We start from the raw sequence: 18,749 nt of genomic DNA, 5'->3' as shown, positions 1-18,749 counted from the left end.
GTACTGGGTTATTGACTGCTGCCATCTTGGCCCCATCCCCTGGGGACATGCCCAGGCGCAGGACAGAAGAGGGGCCGGGCAGACACCCCGCAGTGCCCGTGCTCCATCCCCTGGGGCATCCCGGGGCTGTCCCTGCCTGGGGAGCGCAGGGCTGGGCTCTGTTCTCCAGCCTTTCCTGCAGCCCCTCAGCTCTGGCTGTGCTCGCTCTTTGCCAGGTGCAGCCATGGACAGCACACACGAGCAGGACCCCACCCGGGGCCGCTTCCACAGAGCACTGAAGGTACCTGCAGCCATCCCCACCTGGGCTGGGCCTGCTGTCACTGCTCAGCCCAGCACAGTGCTTGGAGCACTCCATGGAACTTGCCGCTCCTCCCTGTCCTTTGTTCTCCTGCAGATGTTGCGGAAGTTTGTGCCTGTTCGACGTAGAAAGGCCAGCACAGGAACGGAGGGCACAGCTGAGCCTGATGTCAGCACAGAGCCTGATATCAGCCCAGATACACCTGAGCACTCAGAAGATTCTGACACTGCAAGGAGTGATGACAGGGCAGAGGCTGACATGGCAGCAACTGAGGACGTGGCCATGACATTTGATGACATTGAAGAGACTCAGGACATCACAAATGCTGACACCACTCCCACTACCACTCCGACTCTCACTGCCGCTCCCACTGCCGCTCACACTACCACTCCCACTCCCACTCCCACTCCCACTCCCACTACCACTCCCACTTCCACTACGACTCCCACTTCCACTTCCACTCCCACTCCCACCCTGTTTCATGCTTCCCCCACTACCAGTGTGAATCATTCTCCCACTACGGAATTTTTTGAGGACAGAGATTTTTCTTCTCAGCTGCAGGTAAGCAGCCTGGGGCCATGGCTGGAGGGCTCCAGGATCACGTGGCCCTTGAAGGCTCAGCTGCTGTTCCCCCTTCAGACTTTGAAGACATTAAAGTACAGCAGGAAGGGAATCTGGGAAGTTGCTTCCTTGGACAGTGCTCCAAGTCTTCCCCACACAATCCAGGTGCCAGCCATGGTAAAAAACATTCACCAGAGACTGATGTCCCGTGTAACTGTGGATACCAGGCTGCAAATTGTTATTCTGAGGCTGGCTGGAGAATACCCTGCTGACGTGGTGCTGACCCTCCTGCGCTGTGCCCCAACGTGTGACAGGTACAGGTGGCCCTTGAGAGCTCAGGGCTCAGCAGCCTTTAGGGCCCATTGCCCTGTACAGCCTGTCCAATGGGGCCTGCCAGACAGGTGGAGAGGTCCAGGACCCTCAGGCCCCTCTGCTAACTGAGCCTGCTGCCACTGCCAGGCTCCCTCCCTGCCCCTCAGGGCACTGGGGCTGTCACAGCTGCACAGGGCATGGTACTGTTACTGAGACCCCCCTGACACTGAGCTCCAACCCCACAGAGCTGCTGCAATGATGTGGAGAGTCATAGCCTCATCGGGACCAACAGTGGGGAATGTGTTGGCAACAGTGCTCTGTGTCATGGAGGACTGGCCTCTGCACAGCATGTGCACCTCTGATGGAGACAATGAATATGTTTTTGCCCTGGCTGTGAGTTTCTGGAACTGGCCCTTGCTCACCCCCAGGTCACCTCTCCAGCAGCTTTCCATCCTCTCAGTGCCTCAGGCACTGGGGTCAAACCTGGGCCAGGGAGAGGCTCAGGGGGCACCAGGCCCGCTGCTCCCCCTGCCTTTCCCTCAGGCCCTGCCCCATGGACACCTCGGCACTGAGCGCTGCCTCGGGCTGCTCCTTCCACAGGGAACTCTGGTGATCTGGGTGATGGTCCAGGTGCCTGAGTGCCGGGAGGCCATGACCCTTTATTCCTTCCGCCTGTTTGTGGCTCTGCTCTTCCATGTTGTCATCACCACACAGCAGATGCCACCAGAGGAAGTTGATAAATTCTGGAGAGCGTGCCGGGAGGAACACCGTTTTGCCAGCAAGGCCAACAGGTCCCAGTCCTCCAGTCCTTCCCATGCCCTTGTGGCCAGCACCAGTGCTCCCAGTGTGACCTGGACTTTGCTCTGCACACAGGTTTGCAGTGCAGATCATGAAGTCCCTGCTCTTCCGACTACAGCATGACAATGTGGTGATGGCCATGGAGCGCAAGCGTGGCTGGGACACGCTGCTCTGTGCTGACACCCAGCACTATGCCGTGGGTCTGCTGGCCAGGTGAGACCCCCATTGCCCCTCTGTCCTTGACATTTGTGCTGTGTGCCCGAGGTGCCCCACACAGTACCCGTGCTCATGGGCCAGAGGGCCTTGTCACCAAGGAATGGCCAAACAGTCTGGAAAAGGCTGAGAGAGGAGGGGCCCAAAAGGGGCAGCCCGCATTACCTTTACGGATGCTGGGAAAGACTGGATCTCTGTGAGTCAGTCCTGGGAGAGCATTGCCACCCCTCCACCTCAGGGTCTTGCTGCCTTTTTCCTCCCTTGCAGGGAGATGCGCCATGTCTTGATCCCTTTGTGTTAGCGCATTGCCCTCCATCTGCTCAGGCTGCTCAGCACACAGGAGTCATGCTGGGACCTGCCTGCCCTGGCATTCCTTGTGGAGGTGAGCCTGATGGCCAGCACTGTCTCCCTGAGCTGCCTCTCAGCTCTCTGTCCTCTCGTAGCCACAGCTGCCTGGGATGGTGCCCGTGCCCTGTGCTGCTGTCTGGGCCCAGCCCTGTGCGATTCTGGGCTCCTGTGTGTCCCCTGTCACTGCCCTGTGCCTTTCAGGTCCTCGAGTGCCTGGACTTGACACAATATGGTCTCAGTGTCCTGAAGATCCTGAGAAGGCACTTGGAGAGCAGGTGCACCTGCAGAGACAGGCGTCGCCTGGTGCTCAGGGGCCTTGTGGTGCTCAGCAAGGATCCCTGGATGGTGAGAAGGGGACAGCGGCTGAAGCTGTGTTGGGGAAAGCAGCCCCTCAGGCTGGCTGGGCTTCAGGAGCTGAGGCAGCTGCTCCCAGCTCTCCTGCCTCACCTCCCTGAGCTCTTTGGGACAGGCCTTTGGCTGCTGGGCCCTGTGGCTGCAGGGAGGGGTTGCAGTGCCAGGACGGTGTTGGTGGAAGCATTCATGGCTCCACAGCACAGCCTTGTCTTCCACACAGGCCAGAAAAATGTGTGGCCTGTCTCAAAGGCTCTTGAAGCTGCTGGGTGATGCAGATGGAGAGGTGGTTGACATGACCCTCCGTGTGTTCACAAATGTGCTCCAGAACAAAGACATCCTGATTTCCAGCACCACTGCCCCAAATCTGGCTGAGGCACTCCTGGAGCTCTTCCACAACGTAAGGCTCTGCGTCCCAAGCCACAGGCATTGGGTGCTTCCCAGAAACTTTGTGCCCTCTGCATTTTCAGGACTTTGCCTGGGTGGGCCTTCAGTAGTAAGTGCTTAAGTCTTTTTCTTCAGGACAATGGCCATGTGCAGCTGCTCTCCATTCGCCTATTTTGTAAGGTAATGGAATTGGTAGTGGATGAGGGAAAAATCTCCCTGAAAAGAATTGTGAAGGAAAGCCTCCTCCCACTTTCAAACTACTACCGTGATGAGAACCAGCAGCTGGTGAAGGTGAGGTTTTGTGTGCTTCTGGTGGATCTCTGGGAGGGGGCTCAGCTGCTTCCATTCTGGCATCTCCCGGGCTGCAGCCTCCTCCAGGCCTTGGCACAGGGACACGGCCCCTGTGGCCTGAACTGCGGGGACATCTCTGCATCTCTGTTGCTCTCCAGGCCTCTCGGGAAACACTGTTTCGTGCCGCCAAGTTCCTGAAGAGAAGGGATCTCGAGAAGCTGCTGAAGAAAGAGCAGCCACTGAAGTTGGCCGAGTGCCTGGTAAGGACGGCTTGGAGGCGCCAGGCTCAGGCTGGAGAAGCCCCCTGAGCGCGGCGCTCACTGTGTGCGCTTGGCAGCTGTGGCCCTGCCCAGCGCTGCAGGCAGGGGCCGCACGGGCTCTTCTCCAGGCTCCTGCGGCCCCGAGCCGGCTGCCCTCGGAGCCCCGGCCCAGCGGGGCTGCGGGGCGGGCCGGCACCGCGGCTCCCCGGGCAGCAGCCGGCCCTGTGCCCCTGCAGAGCCCGGCCAGCGGCTGCTGGCCACGCCTCAGGGCTGTGCGGGCAGGGGAGGCCGGGCCCGGGCGCGGGCAGCGCCTGCCAAAGGCCCAGAGCCCGCCCCGACCCTTCGCTCCCGCCGCTCTCCGCAGCTGGCAGAGGACAGGAGCCGAGCGGCCGAGCACCTGCGCCAGGCCCTGCCCTACCTGCAGAGCCCACAGGAGCCCCTGCGAGTGGTGGCCATCAGGTTCATGGGTGAGCCCGGGCTCCCTCCCTGTCCTACAGCAGTAGGATCTGGGACACGGTCCATGACAAGCTCTGTATTCCCAGAGATCGCAGGGCAGTGCTTGAGGAGGCAGCAAGGAGAGACTCGGCTCATCGACGAGGGTGAGGGCAGCGCCACTGGCAGGAGGAGCTGCAATCCCTGCCCCAGCTCTGGAGCGCTCTGCTCCCTGTGCGGACGGGGGGCGGCGTGGGCAGAGCACACAGAGATTTCAGGGGCACGTGGGGCATTCGTGACCAGCACCTTCAGGCTGATCCCGGTGGTCCCTGCTCCCTCCTGGCATGGCCGGAGCGGGCTGAGGCAGCCCTGGCACGGGGGTCTTGTAGTGTCCCCACTGATCCAGGCTGTGACCGTGGCTCTGTTCCTTCCTCTTCCAGCTCCTCAAGTGCAGATGCAAGATGCCAGGCCATCATGCTCTAACCTGGAAAATTAAGCCCAGTCATCTTCAAGGTCCAGTGAACCAGTGTCCCAAGAAGACACCAAGAGACACTGAAGAGGGCATAACCTTTCTGGGCTGCTGGAGCTCCAGGCAGAGCATGATTGGCACAGTTATTTTTCCCTAAGCCTTCTCCCTGCCTGCTCTCTTCCTCCAGCTGTCAGATCCTGCCCATCTCTTTTTTTTCCCTCCACTCTCTGTCCCTTTAGACAGCTCCCTCCCTGCAGCCCTCAGATGCTCCCCATACCCTTTTTTTCCTTCCCAGCTCATCCCTTTGCTTTGCCTTTCATCAATAAACAGTTTGGCTTCTTCACTTTGCCTGCATCTCTTTGGAGCTAAAGCAGCACAAATCCAGAGCCCTGGGACTCACAGGCCCCTCCTGCCACTCTCTTCTGAGCTGTGTTCTGTGCAGAGATGCAGAGGAACGAGGGCAGATCAGGCTGGAAGGGTCTCTGTGCTGAAGCTGCAGTTCCACAACACTGTGGAGTTCAAGGTCTTGCTTTGCAGCCTGAAGCCCCTGGGTTTTAGAAGAGCCACCCTGAGTATGCTCTGAACTCAGCTGGGAGGGATTCCATGGCAAGCACTCATGGAGGGCAAAGGTGCTTGGAATGCTGGCAAGTTTCAAGAATAGCTTCTTGAAAGCACAGCAAAGCTCCATCCCTGCACAGGGTCAGGAAGAAGGCAGAAGCAGAGAGCATCAGGGCTTCACAGAGAGCTTTGGGTGTTGCAGAGAGCAAATGAAGCAGCAGCACAGTGCCCGAGAGTCGGACGTGTGACCGTGCCAGTGTCCGGAGCGCTGCCAGGCAGTGCCGGGATCCTGGTGCGGTTCTGGTCCCCACAAGTGAGGAATGGCAGCCCCTCCTCAGACCCAGCCAGAGAGGCAAGCAAGTGGGACCAGAGGGAGGGCACCCTTCCAGTCTCTCCTGGGGATGGCAGCAAAACAGCCCTCGCTTCTTCTTCCTCCTCTGCTTGTGCTTGGGGTGTGCTGGTGGCAGAGCCAGCCAGGTTGTTCTCTGTGTGCCAAAGGCTGTTCAGAGCCAGCATGGAAAGTGCTGCGTGCCCAGCACAGAGTCCTGGAAGGTGCTAGCAAGAGCATCCTGCAGGAGCAGGGCCTGATCTCTGGCTGGGAACAGCCTGGTTTTGCTGCCGTGAGCGCAGGCAGGAGTGTAGGCAGTGAAGAGGCAGCGGGCAGCTTGTGTTTGCAGAGGGCCTGGGGCTGCACGTCTGAACCAGCACCTGGAAATACACTTGAGGGAACAGGAGCTGGAGCTGGAGTGCCTGTTCTGAAAGCAGTTTGTGCAGGCAGGGCAAGCAGGCAGGGTTGCAGGTTTCCTGCTGCTATTGGGGTTCCTAGTTTGTTTGTTTGTGTTTCTGTTGGTAGGTGAGTGTGGGCTTTTTCTCCCCCTTTATCACGTTCCACAAGGATTCTTTGTAATTCTGAACTAGGCAGAAAGACAAGGCTTCTAGTTGCTTAGAAAGTAACATTTATTTTCTTATCTTCTACAGAAAACATGAGTTCTTGTAACAGGTATTGAAAGCGTGGCCAGAAGTCACAAGACTTATGGCTACATGATCATTTAAGGACTTATTAACATATAACACTGCCAACACACGATATCTATGTTTCTATTCTAAGAAATTTCATCTAATTGCTGTGTAACCTTTCTAAGCCAATCCTGTTCTAACACACACATCTACTCTTAAGGCTAGTTTTTCACCTTTATACCTGCTTTACTCTTTCTATATCTTAATCTTTATTAACTAAACTTTTTTCTACTCAACATGTTTGCTTTAAACTTTAAATCTATATTGTTATTTCTAGCACCTAAGCTTGGAATCTTTTCCCAGCGCCTCAGTTCAAGTCCTGTGTTCTTTTCCAGACTTTGAGTTCAGGCCCAACATTCTGAGAATTTGTATTCTGAAATCCAACTGATGGTGTTTGGGTTTTTTGTTAATAATAGTTTCTACATGATTGAAAACTGCAGTCAGTACAAGCGTATATGACCACGTAGAAGCCTCCAAAAAGGATGCATCTGTCCAGACCCTTCCTGTGCAGTGTTTGAGCTTATCAGCAGTTCCAGAGGATGTTGCAGAAGAAGCCTGCCTGCGGTGTGAACAGCTGGATTATCTCCTTTTAATGGTGGCCGAGCTTGGGGAGCAAGCTGAAAGACTAAGGAGTAATAGGGGAAGTGAAAAGGAAATAGATTGGTGGAGTTCTGCCCTTGCATCCTTGAGGGAGGCCCACCAGGAGTCAGAGGACTCCCGTGTCCCCCCATCAGGCAATAGGAGGACACCTGGTGGGCGAAGGGGAATGGAAATGGGTCCCTACTCGGGGAGATCATAATAAACATTCCTCCTGGCCCCCATCACCTTGCCAGGTGCCACTCCAGCATAGGTAAGAAGCCCTGGATTTAGAGAGCCTGCCAGATGGAGTAGAAGAGAATAATCTGCCCATTGGGCCCAATTACAGTGCACCTGTTCGACAGATCACCACCTCTGACACTAACAAGAAGAGAAGGGTAGTGGTAGTAGGTGAGTCCCTTCTGAGGGGAACTGAGGGCCCCATATGTAAACCAGAACCCATCCCACAGGGAGCTCTGCTGCCTCCCTGGGGATCCAGTGTGGGATATCATGGAGAGGCTTCCTGGGCTGATTCAGCCTTCTGATCATTATCCACTGATGTTACTCCAGACATCCATGAATCAGTGTAAAGGTAGAGCTTTGGCCATTTCTCTCTCTCGGCAATGTCCAAGGCCAGCTGAACAGCTTTGGGTTCAGCAAGTTGACTTGCTCCACCTTCTCCTTCGGTAGCTTTTGCAACTTGTCCTGTGGGGCTCCATATGGCTGCTTTCCACTTCTTGTTCATTCCCACCATGAGGCAGGAACCTTCAGTGAAAAGAGCATAGCATGTTTCATCTGCTGGCAGCTGGTTGTACAGTGGGGCTTCTTCAGCCCAGGTCACTTGCTTCTGCTCCTCTTCATCAGCGAGACCAAAATCTTCACCTTCTGGCCAGTTTGTAATTATCTCCAAAATCCCAGGGCGATTCGGGTTGCCGATACGGGCGCGCTGCGTGATGAGGGCAATCCACTTGCTCCATGTGGCGTCAGTGGTATGGTGGGTAGAGGGAACCTTTCCTTTGAACATCCACCCCAGCACTGGCAGTCGGGGTGTCAGGAGAAGCTGTGCTCCTGTGCCAGTCACCTCTGAGGCTCCATAGGCAGCCAAGATTTCCTTCTCTGTGGGAGTGTAATTGCCTTCAGACCCTTTGTAACTTCTGCTCCAGAATCCCAAGGGTCGGCCTCGGGCCTCACCAGGCACCTTCTGCCAAAGGCTCCAGGACAGACCATGGTTTCCAGCTTCAGAGTAGAGGACGTTCTTCTCCTCTGGTCCCATCCTGCCTGGGCCAAGGGCTACTGCATGGGCAATCTCCTGTTTTATCTGGGCAAAGGCTTGCTGTTTTTCGGGGCCGCAGTGGAAATCGTTCTTGCGAGTGACCAGGTATAGAGGGCTCACAGTCTGCTGTACTCATGGATGTGCATTCTCCAAAAGCCTATGGCACCTAGGAAAGCTTGTGTTTTCTTCTTGCTTGTTGTTGGAGACATTGCAGTGATCTTATTGATGACCTCAGTGGGAACCTGGCACCATCCATCTTGGCACTTCACGCCCAGGAACTGGATCTCTCAGGCAGGTCCTTGACTGGCTCCCAGCAAACTCTGGATGATCTTCTCCCTCTTCGCAAATACCTCCATTGCCGTGTTCCCCCACACAGTGATATCATCGATGTACTGCAAATGTTCTGCAGCCTCACCCTTTTCCAATGCTGTCTGAATCAGTACATGCAGATGGTGGGGCTGTGTTTCCACCCTTAGGGCTGTCAGTTCCAGGTGTCCTGCACGTCCCTCCATGTAAAAGCAAACTGAGTCCTGCTCTCTGCTGCCAAAGGAATGGAGAAGAATGCATTTGCAGTGTCAATGGTGGCATCCCACCTTGCTGCCTTGGACTCCAGCTCGTACTGCAGTTCCAGCATGTGCAGCAAGGCAGCGCTCAGCGGTGGAGTCACTTCAGTCAAGCCACGATAATCCCCAGTCAGTCTCCATTGTCCATCAGATTTGCACAGAGGCCACATGGGACTGTTGAAGGGTGAGTGGCTTTTCCTGACCACCCCTTGGCTCTCCAGCTCACGAGTCATCTTGTGGATGGGTATCACAGTATCTCGATTTGTCCGGTACTGCCGGCGGGGCACTGTCATGGTGGCAATTGGCACCTGTTGCTCTGTTACTTCCAGGAGTCCCACTGCAGAGGGGTTTTCTGACAGTCCAGGCAAGGTGTTCAACTGCTTAATGCTCTCTGTTGCTACAGCAGCTATTCCAAAAGCCCACCTGAACCCCTTTGGGTCTTTGTAGTAGCTGCTCCTGAGGAAGTCTATGCCTAGAATGCGCGGTGCCCCTGGGCCAGTTACAATTGGATGTTTCTGCCACCCCTTCCCTGTCAGGCTCATCTCAACTTCCAGCAAAGTGAATACCTGTGATCCCCCCATCACCCCAACCGTGGAAACAGGTACCTTCCCCACATGTTCTGATGGTGTCAGTGTGCACTGTGAACCAGTATCGACTAGTACTTTATGTTTCTGTAGCTTTGATGTACCAGGCCATTGCACCCACACTATCCAATAGATCCTGTCATCCCATGCCTCTCCCTGGCAAGAGGCAGGGCTCCTCTAGCCGTGGTTATTATTTCTTTCCTGGGCATACATAGTGGAGGTTTCCTTCCAGGGGATCTGAGAGATCATCCTCTTTTGTCTAATACCCTTCATCTTGCTTGTGGGAAGGTGAGGCTACCTTCATTTCAGCGCAGTTCCCTTGGTTAGCATTTCCCTCCCTGAGCTTATGCACCCATGCTGCCAGGACAGAAGTGGGTTTCCTATCCCATTTTCCCATGTCTTCCCCATGGTCTCGCAGGAAAAACCACAGGTCAGCTCGCAGGGCGTTCCCCCTCTCCTTAGCTGGGGGGGTTGTTGGGTTCTTGATTTGGGGCCTGTGACTCACACTGGTGCCGCACTGATCTTCCTTATCTCCTCCCTTATCTCCTCCCTCATCTCCTCCCTCATATCCCTCATCCTATCTTGAACCTCTTGGAGGTCCCTGGCCACGGCTGACACATTGGCATGCATTGGGCCATTCATCATACTCTCAAAATTTCTGAGCTTGTTGGCAACAGAACCCACTGTCTCTTGGTGGTTATCAGCATTAATCATTGCTTTGTAGGTGGTATATTGAGATGGCCCCAGGGCTGCCAAATTCCACATCTGCCCTGTGCACTTGACCTTGTCAGGGTCATTGTCATGCTGTCCATCCCTCCCAAAGAGTACCTCTAATACTGCCACTTCTCTCAGCTGCTGGATCCCTTCCTCAAGGATCTTCCAGCACATTCTACAGTGGTGCTCCAGCATTCTCTCTCTGTGGACAAACCTCTCTCTCACACTCATTAAAAGCCGGTCCCAGAGGGAAAGGAGGCCTTGCTCCCTTACGAATATCTGGTCCACACCTGAATCCTGGGCCAAGGATCCCAAATTCCTGGCCTCAGTTCCACCCAGTTGCACTCCTGTTCCCATAAGGTCCCAGACCAGGAGTAACCAAGTTGTAAAATGCTCACGGCCCCTCCGTGCAATGTCTTTACGCGGGTTATGGAGACTGTCGTATGAGAGGGACTCGGTGACGATCTCAACCTCTGGATCCCTTGCTGGTTGTGAGGACCTTCCTTGCTGATCCCCATTATCTAGGTGCCTCGTTTTAATCTTCGATTTTGTAGTTTCCACAGAGGCAACTGCTGCTGGCTGTGGCTGCCCATGGCTCAGCTGGAACCTGGGCAGATACAACATCTATGGGTTCCAATGCAGGACCATTAGACTCTCCCTCTTTAGGGCAGGGGGAGGGTTTCTCACCAGCTGGAGAAAAGTGCTCCTTCAACATCTGGTTGTGTTCCTTCAACATCTGGCTGTGCTCCTTCAACATCTGGCTTTGCTCCTTCAACACCTGGCCTATATCCTTCACTAGAGCCCCCACCCACTCTGGGTGGTTCATTTCTGCAGTGGCCTGTGGGGTAGGGTTAGACTCTGGGGCAGCATCCCTCGTCACTTGGGCAGGGTTAGGCTCTGGGGTAGCATCCCTAGTCGCTTGGGCAGGATTAGGATCTGGGGCAGCATCCCTCGTCCCTGGGGCAGGGGCAGGCTCTGGGGTAGCATCCCTAGTCCCTTGGGCAGGATTAGGCTCTGGGGCAGCATCCTTACTCCCTGGGGCAGGGCAGGCTCTGGGGTAGCATCCCTAGTCCCTTGGGCAGGGTCATGTTCTGGGGCAACATCCCTAGATCCTGGGACAGTGGCAGACTCTGGGGCAGCACCTCTATTTCCTGGGATAGGTATCAGGGTTTCTATCCAAGACAATATTCCCTTGTCTCTGAATGCTAAACAGAACAGGCATATCAGCATCACCAGCCACTGTGTGATATCATTAGCATTTAAAGCAGATCTGAAATCCTTGAGAACTGGTGGGGTAGCCTCAAATAACTGGGTGATGGGTTGGGAGAAAATTTCCTTCGCATTCATTACCTCACAGTAAGTACCATTATTGAAATAACCCTAGAAACACACGGTTAGAGTAGGCTAGCTCTGGATCCATGTGGCCACTTCCCAGAAAAAATTTAAAAAACATGAGTTCCTGACATAATCAATCCACCAAATGAACAGGATAATAGCTACATTAACTTTGATGAGGGGGTCCATATTCAAATAAGGGCCACGTGGAGCCCAAACCAGATTGAACAGGACAACATGTTGCCACTTAAGAGAGCTGTTACTCCTGTCTTAACTCTCCACTCAGTGCCCTCTGCCTCCCACTGAGCACCAAAATCTGTCCTGGTTTGAAGGACAGGTGTCTGCCCATAAAGGCAGAAGTTTTCCTTTGAAATAGAGACCTTAATTCCACTCCCTCCAAGTATTATAATTGTTTGAATCACAGACTCTGAGGCAGGGTTAAAGAGGTAGGAATAACAGCTCTTTTACTAATATATCTAACCGTACAAGCAGAAACAAGAGCAGTTGTTAAAATTACCAACAAAACAGAACAGATAACTCGGATCCAGTCCTTTCTTTAGCTGCAAGCACCTCTCTCTGTGCTCGGTCCCAGTGCTGCAGCTGGAACAAAGCCCGGCAGCCGCAGAGAGGCGGGTGGGAGCACAGGCGGGAGGGGGCGGCGGCGGCCACGCCGGTCTCGGGTGGGAACGGGCTGGAGCGGCGGCTCCTCGCTCACCGTTTGTGTCCGGGTGATCAGCTGTGTCTGCAGAGGCAGGAGGCTGGAATGGGGAGATGCAGGGCAGGTGATCACAGACCGTCTGGTTCTCCTGCGTTCGGCCGCACGACTCACCCCTCCGGAAGCTGCTGCCACCTACCCCTTTTGTCAAGAGTCGTCAAACATCCTGGGTGTAACCCGGCCAGCTCCATTGGCATGATAATGGGAAAAATTCTTCCATTTGACACAGTAATAGAAAAACACTCAACCCCCAACACCCAATACGGCCACCCAAAATATTACCAAATTCCCAAGGAACAGTGTGGATGATACGAAGGTGCCTGAAAAAGTCCCTTGGCATTTTGTGCCCTGAGACAAAGGAACCTTTCATGAGAGATGTGCCCCCTCCCTGCCAAAACCTCTGTTACCATTTAGGATTTCTATTGGTTTTTAACTTTACTAGATGATTGGTCTTTTTCTTACCTAGAATCTTAAAGTCATTGGAATGTTTCTCAACTCGTAATTTTACAGGTTAGAATCCATCCCTTTGAAACCTATAACGACCCCTTGCTATGCTATGCAACCAGATTTGCTAGTGGAAACCCTCTGGAGAAATAAACTGCCCTCGGAACCTCTGCAGCAAGTCCCGGAGTCTCTGTCCCTGGCTAGCTCGTAGCTGGCACTATGCCTCGGGAGCTCTCGGAGCTGTCCGGTCTCCCGTAGCGGCCGGGAGCTGGAACCACCTTAGCCCCGGCAGCTACAGAACAGCAGCATTCCAGGTTTCTGAAATTTACAATACTACAGTTCCCCACCCAAATTGCTATGGAATAAGAGCCTTCCAGGCATTGGAAATTTGGAAACCTCCAGTTCCCCTCACAAAATCCCATGGAAGTATGGCATTCTGGGCATTGGGAATTTAGAATTCTCCAGTTCCCTTTCAAAATTTCCAGGGAACAATAGAATTCTAGGAATCAGGAATTTGGAAGATTTCATCACTGCACCCAAATCCCCATGGAATAACAGCATTCCACGTGTAAGGCATTGAGAATTCTCCAGTTTCCTGTTCATATTCCTATAGATTAATGACACTCTGAGTATTGAGAACTTGGAATCCTACCTTACACACTCTATAATTCCCACCAAATTCCCATGGAATAACAGCATTCCAGGTGTCAGGAATTTTGAATTCTCCATACGCCCTCCCAAATTCCAAGGGAATAACAGCTATCCAGGCTTGGGGAATTTGGAATCCTCTGGTTTCCTTCCAAAATTCCCAAGGAATAATGACATTCCATGTGCCAGGAATTTAGAATCCTCCAAATACCCCCTCAAATTCTCATGGAAAAATGGCATTCCGAGCCTTGAGAATTTCAAACCCTGCAATTTCCAACTCAAATTCCTATGGCATAACGGCATTCGGAGCACTGAGAATTTAGAAACCACGAGTTCAACTCCCAGATTCCCACTGAAATTATGAAATTACAGCATTCCCAGCATCAAGAATTTGGAATCCTCCAGCCCCCACCCAAATGCCCTTGGACTAATGGCACGCCAGGTGTCAGGAATTTAGAATCACCCATAGCCTGCTCAATTTCCAATCCTGTTCCTATGGAATAACTACATTCCAGGCTTCAGGAATTGAGAATCATCCAATTCCACATCCATACTCCCATGGAATAATAGCATTCCAGGTATCGAGTATTTAGAATCCCCCAAAAGGCTTCCCAAACTTCCCAAGGAATAGCAACATTCCAGGTGTCAGGAATCAAGACTCCATCAGCTGCCTTCCCAGTTTCCCAAGCAATAATGGCATTCTGGGTATGGGGAATGTAGAATGCCCCAGTTCCCTTTGAAAATTCCCACAGGAACCCCAAAGAATAAAAGCATTCCAGGTGTCAGGAAGAGAACCCTCCAGTTCCACTGCCAAATTCCCAAGGAGAAACAGAAATCTGGGTGTCAGGAATTTGGAATCCTCCAGCTCTGCACTCCAATCCCCAGGGATTAGCAGCATTCCGAGTGTCGGTGATGCCTTAAGGTCCAAGTTTTCTGTTCTGCTTGGGTATGCTTTCCATTGTGCTTTAGGGTGATAAAGGCAAAATAGTCCAATACCAGCTATGGACTCAAGGACAGTTTCTTCAGACTCCAGGCCAAAAGTATAAACAATGGGAGAAGAGGAGGGCAGGCCAGCCTGGAGAAGAGGAGGAGGACACCTTACAATTTGAGACTATTAATTGGATGGTGGACTGCTGTATGTAAATGGGCTGAAGTCTATAAAAATGTGAAATGATGTGACCAAGCCCTCTTTTACTTCCATCTTGGAGCCACTCAGGCAGGGCAGGGGCCACGCTCAGGCACTGTACTGCCCGGGTGTGGCCTTTGCAGGCCTTTCAATAAATACCCATTTATTTCCCCTAACTCTGTGTGATCTCTGTTCCAGCTCCTAAAGGCAACATCGGGAATTGAGAATCCCCCATAAAGCATCCCAAAATCCCACACAATCCCAAGAATAGCAACACTGCAAGTGTAAGGAATTGAGAATCCGGAGGCTCCTCTCCCAAATTCTCTTGGAACAATGGCATTCCAGGTGTCAGAAATTTCATATCGTCCATATGCCGTCCCAAAGAGCCATGGAAGAAAAGCGTCTCAGGCACAGGTAAAGTAGAATCATCTAGTTCCCCTCCCGAATTCCCATGGAATTACGGCTTCCATGACATTGGGAATGTAGAAATCGCCGGTTCCCTTTCCAAATTCCCAGGGAATAACAGAATTCTGGGTGTCAGGGATTTGGAATCCTCCAGTTCCCCACTCAAACTGCAACTCAAATAATGGCATTCTGGGTATCAGGAATTTGCAATCTTCCAGCTCCTCAATGAAATTCCCATGGAGTAACAGACATCAGGAATTGAGAATCATCCAATTGCAGTCCCATACTCCCATGGAATAATGGCATTCCGGGTGTCGGGTACTTAGAATCCCCCATAAGGCTTCCAGCACTTCCACCTAATTCCCAGGAATAGCAACATTCCGGGTGTCAGGATTTGAGATTCCACCAGCCACCCTCTTAAATTCCCACCAAGACCATTGAATCGTAGCATTCTGGGCATTGGGAATTTAGAATCCTCCAGTTCCCAACCCGAATTCCCTTGGAATAATGGCATTCCAGACATCAGAAATTTAATCTTGTCCATATGCCCTATCAAGTGCCCATGGAATAAATGCGTATCAGGCAGGGGGAAAGTAAAATCATCTAGTTCCCCTCCCAAATTCCTATGGAATTACGGCATTCCTAGTTTGGGGAATTTAGAACAATCCAGCTCCCCTCACAAATTCCCATGGTATAGCTGCAATTGAGTCTGAGAGAATTTTGAATCATCCTGCTTCCCTCTCAGATTCCCTCCAAACTTATGGAATTACAGTATTCCTGGTGTCAGGAATTTATAGTCCTCGGGATCCTCTCAAAACTTCCCATGGAATGATGGTTTTCCAGGCATGGAGTATTTGGAATCTTCCCGTTCTCCTACAAATTCCCATGGAATTCCAGCATCCCGGGTATTGGGAATTTAGAATTTTCCAGTTTCCCATAAAAATTGCCAGAGAATAACAGAATTCTAGGCGTCAGGAATTTGGAATCTTCCAGCACCACACGCAAATCCCCACGGAAAAACAGCATTTCGTCTGAGCTTTGGTAGTCTGGACAACTCCAGTACCTGTCCCAATTTCAATGGAATTTCAGCATCCTGGGCATTAGGAATTAAGAATTCTCCACTTGCGCTCCCAATTTCCCATGGAATAGTGGCACTCCGGGTTTCAGGAATTTCAAATGCCCCAGTTCCCTTCCCAAATTTCCACCAGAACCCCAAGGAATAACAGCGTTCCAGGTGTCAAAAATTGAGAATCCTCCATTTCCACTCCCAAATTCCCATGGAAGAGGGGGATTGAATTTTGAATCTTCCTTGTGCCATGCCAAATTCCCATGGAATAATGGCAGTGCGGGCACTGGTACTTTGGACCCCTCCAGTTCGCCCCCCCAATTCCCATGGAATTGCAGCATCCCTGGCATTAGGAATTTAGAATTCTCTAGATGTCCTCCCAATTTTTCACGGAATAATGGCATGCCAGGTGTCAGGAATTTAGAATCATCTCCCATAGTCTTCTCAGATTCCAATCATATTCCCATGGAATAACTACATTCCAGGTGTCAGGAATCCAGAATCATCCAATTCCGCTCTAATATTCCCATGGAATAATGGCATTCTGAGTTTCGAGTATTTAGAATGCCCCATAAGGCTTCTCAAACGTCCATCCAATTCCCAAGGAATAGCAACATTCCAGGTTTCAGGAGTTGAGAATCCTCCAGTCACCCACTTAAATTCCCACCAAGACCATGAAATTACGGAATTCTGGGCTTTGGGTGTTTGGAATCCTCCAGCACAGCACCCAAATCCCCACGGAAAACCAGCCTTCCGGGTGTCAGGAATTGAGAACCCTCCAGTTGCCCTCAATATTTCCAATGCAAAAAAGCATTCCAGGTTTCAGGAATTTAGAATGCCCCAGCTCCCTTCCCAAATTCCCAACAGAACCCCAAGGAATATCAGCATTCCAGGTGTAAGGAATTGAGAATCCTCCTCTTCTACTCCCATATTCCCATGGAATGACGTCATTCCTAGTTTTGGGAATTTAGAACAAGCCAGTTTGCCTCACAAATTCCCATGGAAGAACAGCAATCCGGGCAGCGAGAATTTTGAATCCTCCTGCTTCTCTCCCAGATTCCTAACGAAATTATGGAATTACAGCTGTTATAAATGCACGACATGTTGTTGGCTCTGTGCAAGTATTGGGATAATTGCTATATGTATAATGTTAAACTAGCATTTCTATATGGATATAGTCTTGGTTAATAGTAAAAGTCAGACATAAGTTTTTTAGAGATAGTTTGCTTAAACTACCCGCTTAGTCAAAGATAACAGCCCGTGAACACGTGATGGGGACCCTGCAGCTGACAGGACAATTATCAACACTCACCAGCTGGACCACCACCCAAATTAAAAGGGATAAGGAGCAGGATAAAAGCACAAGCCAAGAAACACGCATGCTCTAAAAGGGCGGACCCAAGGAGCGGCCATGCTAAACAGTTCCCAGAAACAGTTGACTATGCATGAAGGTCTAGGAATATGTAACTAATGGATGGATTGTAAAATGCATTTAAAAGGGTGTTCCCGCAGCAGAGGTGTGCTCTTGGCAGCACGCCAAGCACCCGGCCGTTTTAACCCTTTGCTTTATGCATGTCTCCTATTGTCTTTTTATTAAACCTTTTAATTCTCCCAAACCAGTGAACCGTGTTTTTCGCAACAGCATTCCCGGCGTCAGGAATTTAGAATCCTTCAGATCCTCACAAATCTTCCCATGGAATGATGCTCTTCCAGAGATAGGTATTTGAAATCCTCCTCTTCCCCTCCCAAATTCCCACTGAATTCCTGCATCCCAGGCAATACAAATCCAGAATTCTCCAGTTCCACTCAGAAATTCTCATGGAATAATGGAAATCCTGGCAGGGAGAAATTTTGAATCCTCCTGCTTCCCTCCCAGATTCTCACCGAAACTATGGAATTACAGCATTCGAGGAGTAAGACATTTGGAATCTTCCAGTTGCATTTCCAAATTTTCAGGTAAAACCACCATTCTGGCTATCAGAAATTTGGAATCCTCCAGCTCTGCATTCAATTCCCCAGGGAATAACAGCATTCCGGGTGTCAGGAATTGAGAACCCCCCCATAAAGCAACCTAAAATTTCACCCAATTCCCAAAGAATAGCAACATTCTCGGTGTAAGGAGTAAGAATCCTCCAGTTCCCAACCCAAATTCCCTTGAATTAATGGCATTCCAGGCATCAGAAATGTCATATATTCCATATGTCCTCCCAAGTGCCCATGGAATAAAAGTGTATCAGGCAGGGGGAAAGTAGAATCATCTAGTTCCCCTCCCGAATTCCCATGGAATTATATCTGCCACGACATTGGGAATTTCCACTTCCAAATTCCCAGAGAGTAACAGAATTCTGAGTCAGGGATTTGGAATCCTCCAGTTCTCCACCCAAACTGCGACTGGAATAATGGCATTCTGGGTATCAAGGAATTTGGAATCTCCCAGCTCCGCAACCAAATTTCCATGGAGTAACAGCATTCCAGACATCAGGAATTGAGAGGATTTCAGTTGCCCTCCCAAATTCACATGGAATAATGGCATGCTGGGTGACAGGAATTTAGCACTCCGTATGCTCTACCAAATTCCCCCCTAATTCCCATCCAATAAAAGCATTCAAGATTTTAGGAATTTTCAGTGCTCCAATTCCACTCCCAAATTCCCATGCAATAATGGTATTCTGTGTGTTGTGAATTTTGAACCCTCCAGTTTCCCTCCCATGGAAAAATGGGATTCCAGGCATCATGAAATTGGAATTCTCCATGTGCCCTCTGAAATTCCCATGGAATAACAGCAGTCCAGGCATTGACATTTTGGAACCCCCTCCCCCACCCTCTAATTCCCATGGATTTGCAGCATCCCGGGCATTAGGAAATTAGAATTCTTCAGATGCCCTCACAATTTTCCATGGAATAATAGCATGCCCAGTGTCAGGAATTTCGAATCCCCCATCGCCTTCTCTAATTTCAATCATATTCCCATGGAATATTGGCACTCTGGGATTCGGGAATTGAGA

The 18,749-nt window shown here is 51.4% G+C and overlaps 1 protein-coding gene across 1 annotated transcript in view; it reads left to right on the top strand.

Moving 5' to 3' along the window:
* Positions 1-223: 223 nt before the first annotated feature.
* The window catches only part of LOC306804247 (uncharacterized protein), a gene marked incomplete at both ends in the record, with an annotated part of 36,895 nt that continues 18,369 nt past the window's right edge, over positions 224-18,749 (top strand). Inside the window, 10 exons of the mRNA XM_079310564.1 lie at positions 224-280; positions 395-1,173; positions 1,417-1,564; positions 1,772-1,962; positions 2,507-2,564; positions 2,732-2,875; positions 3,105-3,281; positions 3,404-3,559; positions 3,718-3,819; positions 4,184-4,286. Coding sequence (XP_079166690.1) covers positions 224-280; positions 395-1,173; positions 1,417-1,564; positions 1,772-1,962; positions 2,507-2,564; positions 2,732-2,875; positions 3,105-3,281; positions 3,404-3,559; positions 3,718-3,819; positions 4,184-4,286 — 1,915 coding nt within the window. The remainder of the gene's footprint in view (positions 281-394; positions 1,174-1,416; positions 1,565-1,771; positions 1,963-2,506; positions 2,565-2,731; positions 2,876-3,104; positions 3,282-3,403; positions 3,560-3,717; positions 3,820-4,183; positions 4,287-18,749) is intronic.

This window comes from Erithacus rubecula, assembly GCF_903797595.1.
Source record: "Erithacus rubecula genome assembly, chromosome: 8".
Classification (NCBI taxonomy): Eukaryota; Metazoa; Chordata; class Aves; order Passeriformes; family Muscicapidae; genus Erithacus; species Erithacus rubecula.
The sequence above is the reverse complement of the archived record's forward strand: the minus strand, read 5'-3'. Positions and strand labels throughout refer to the sequence as shown.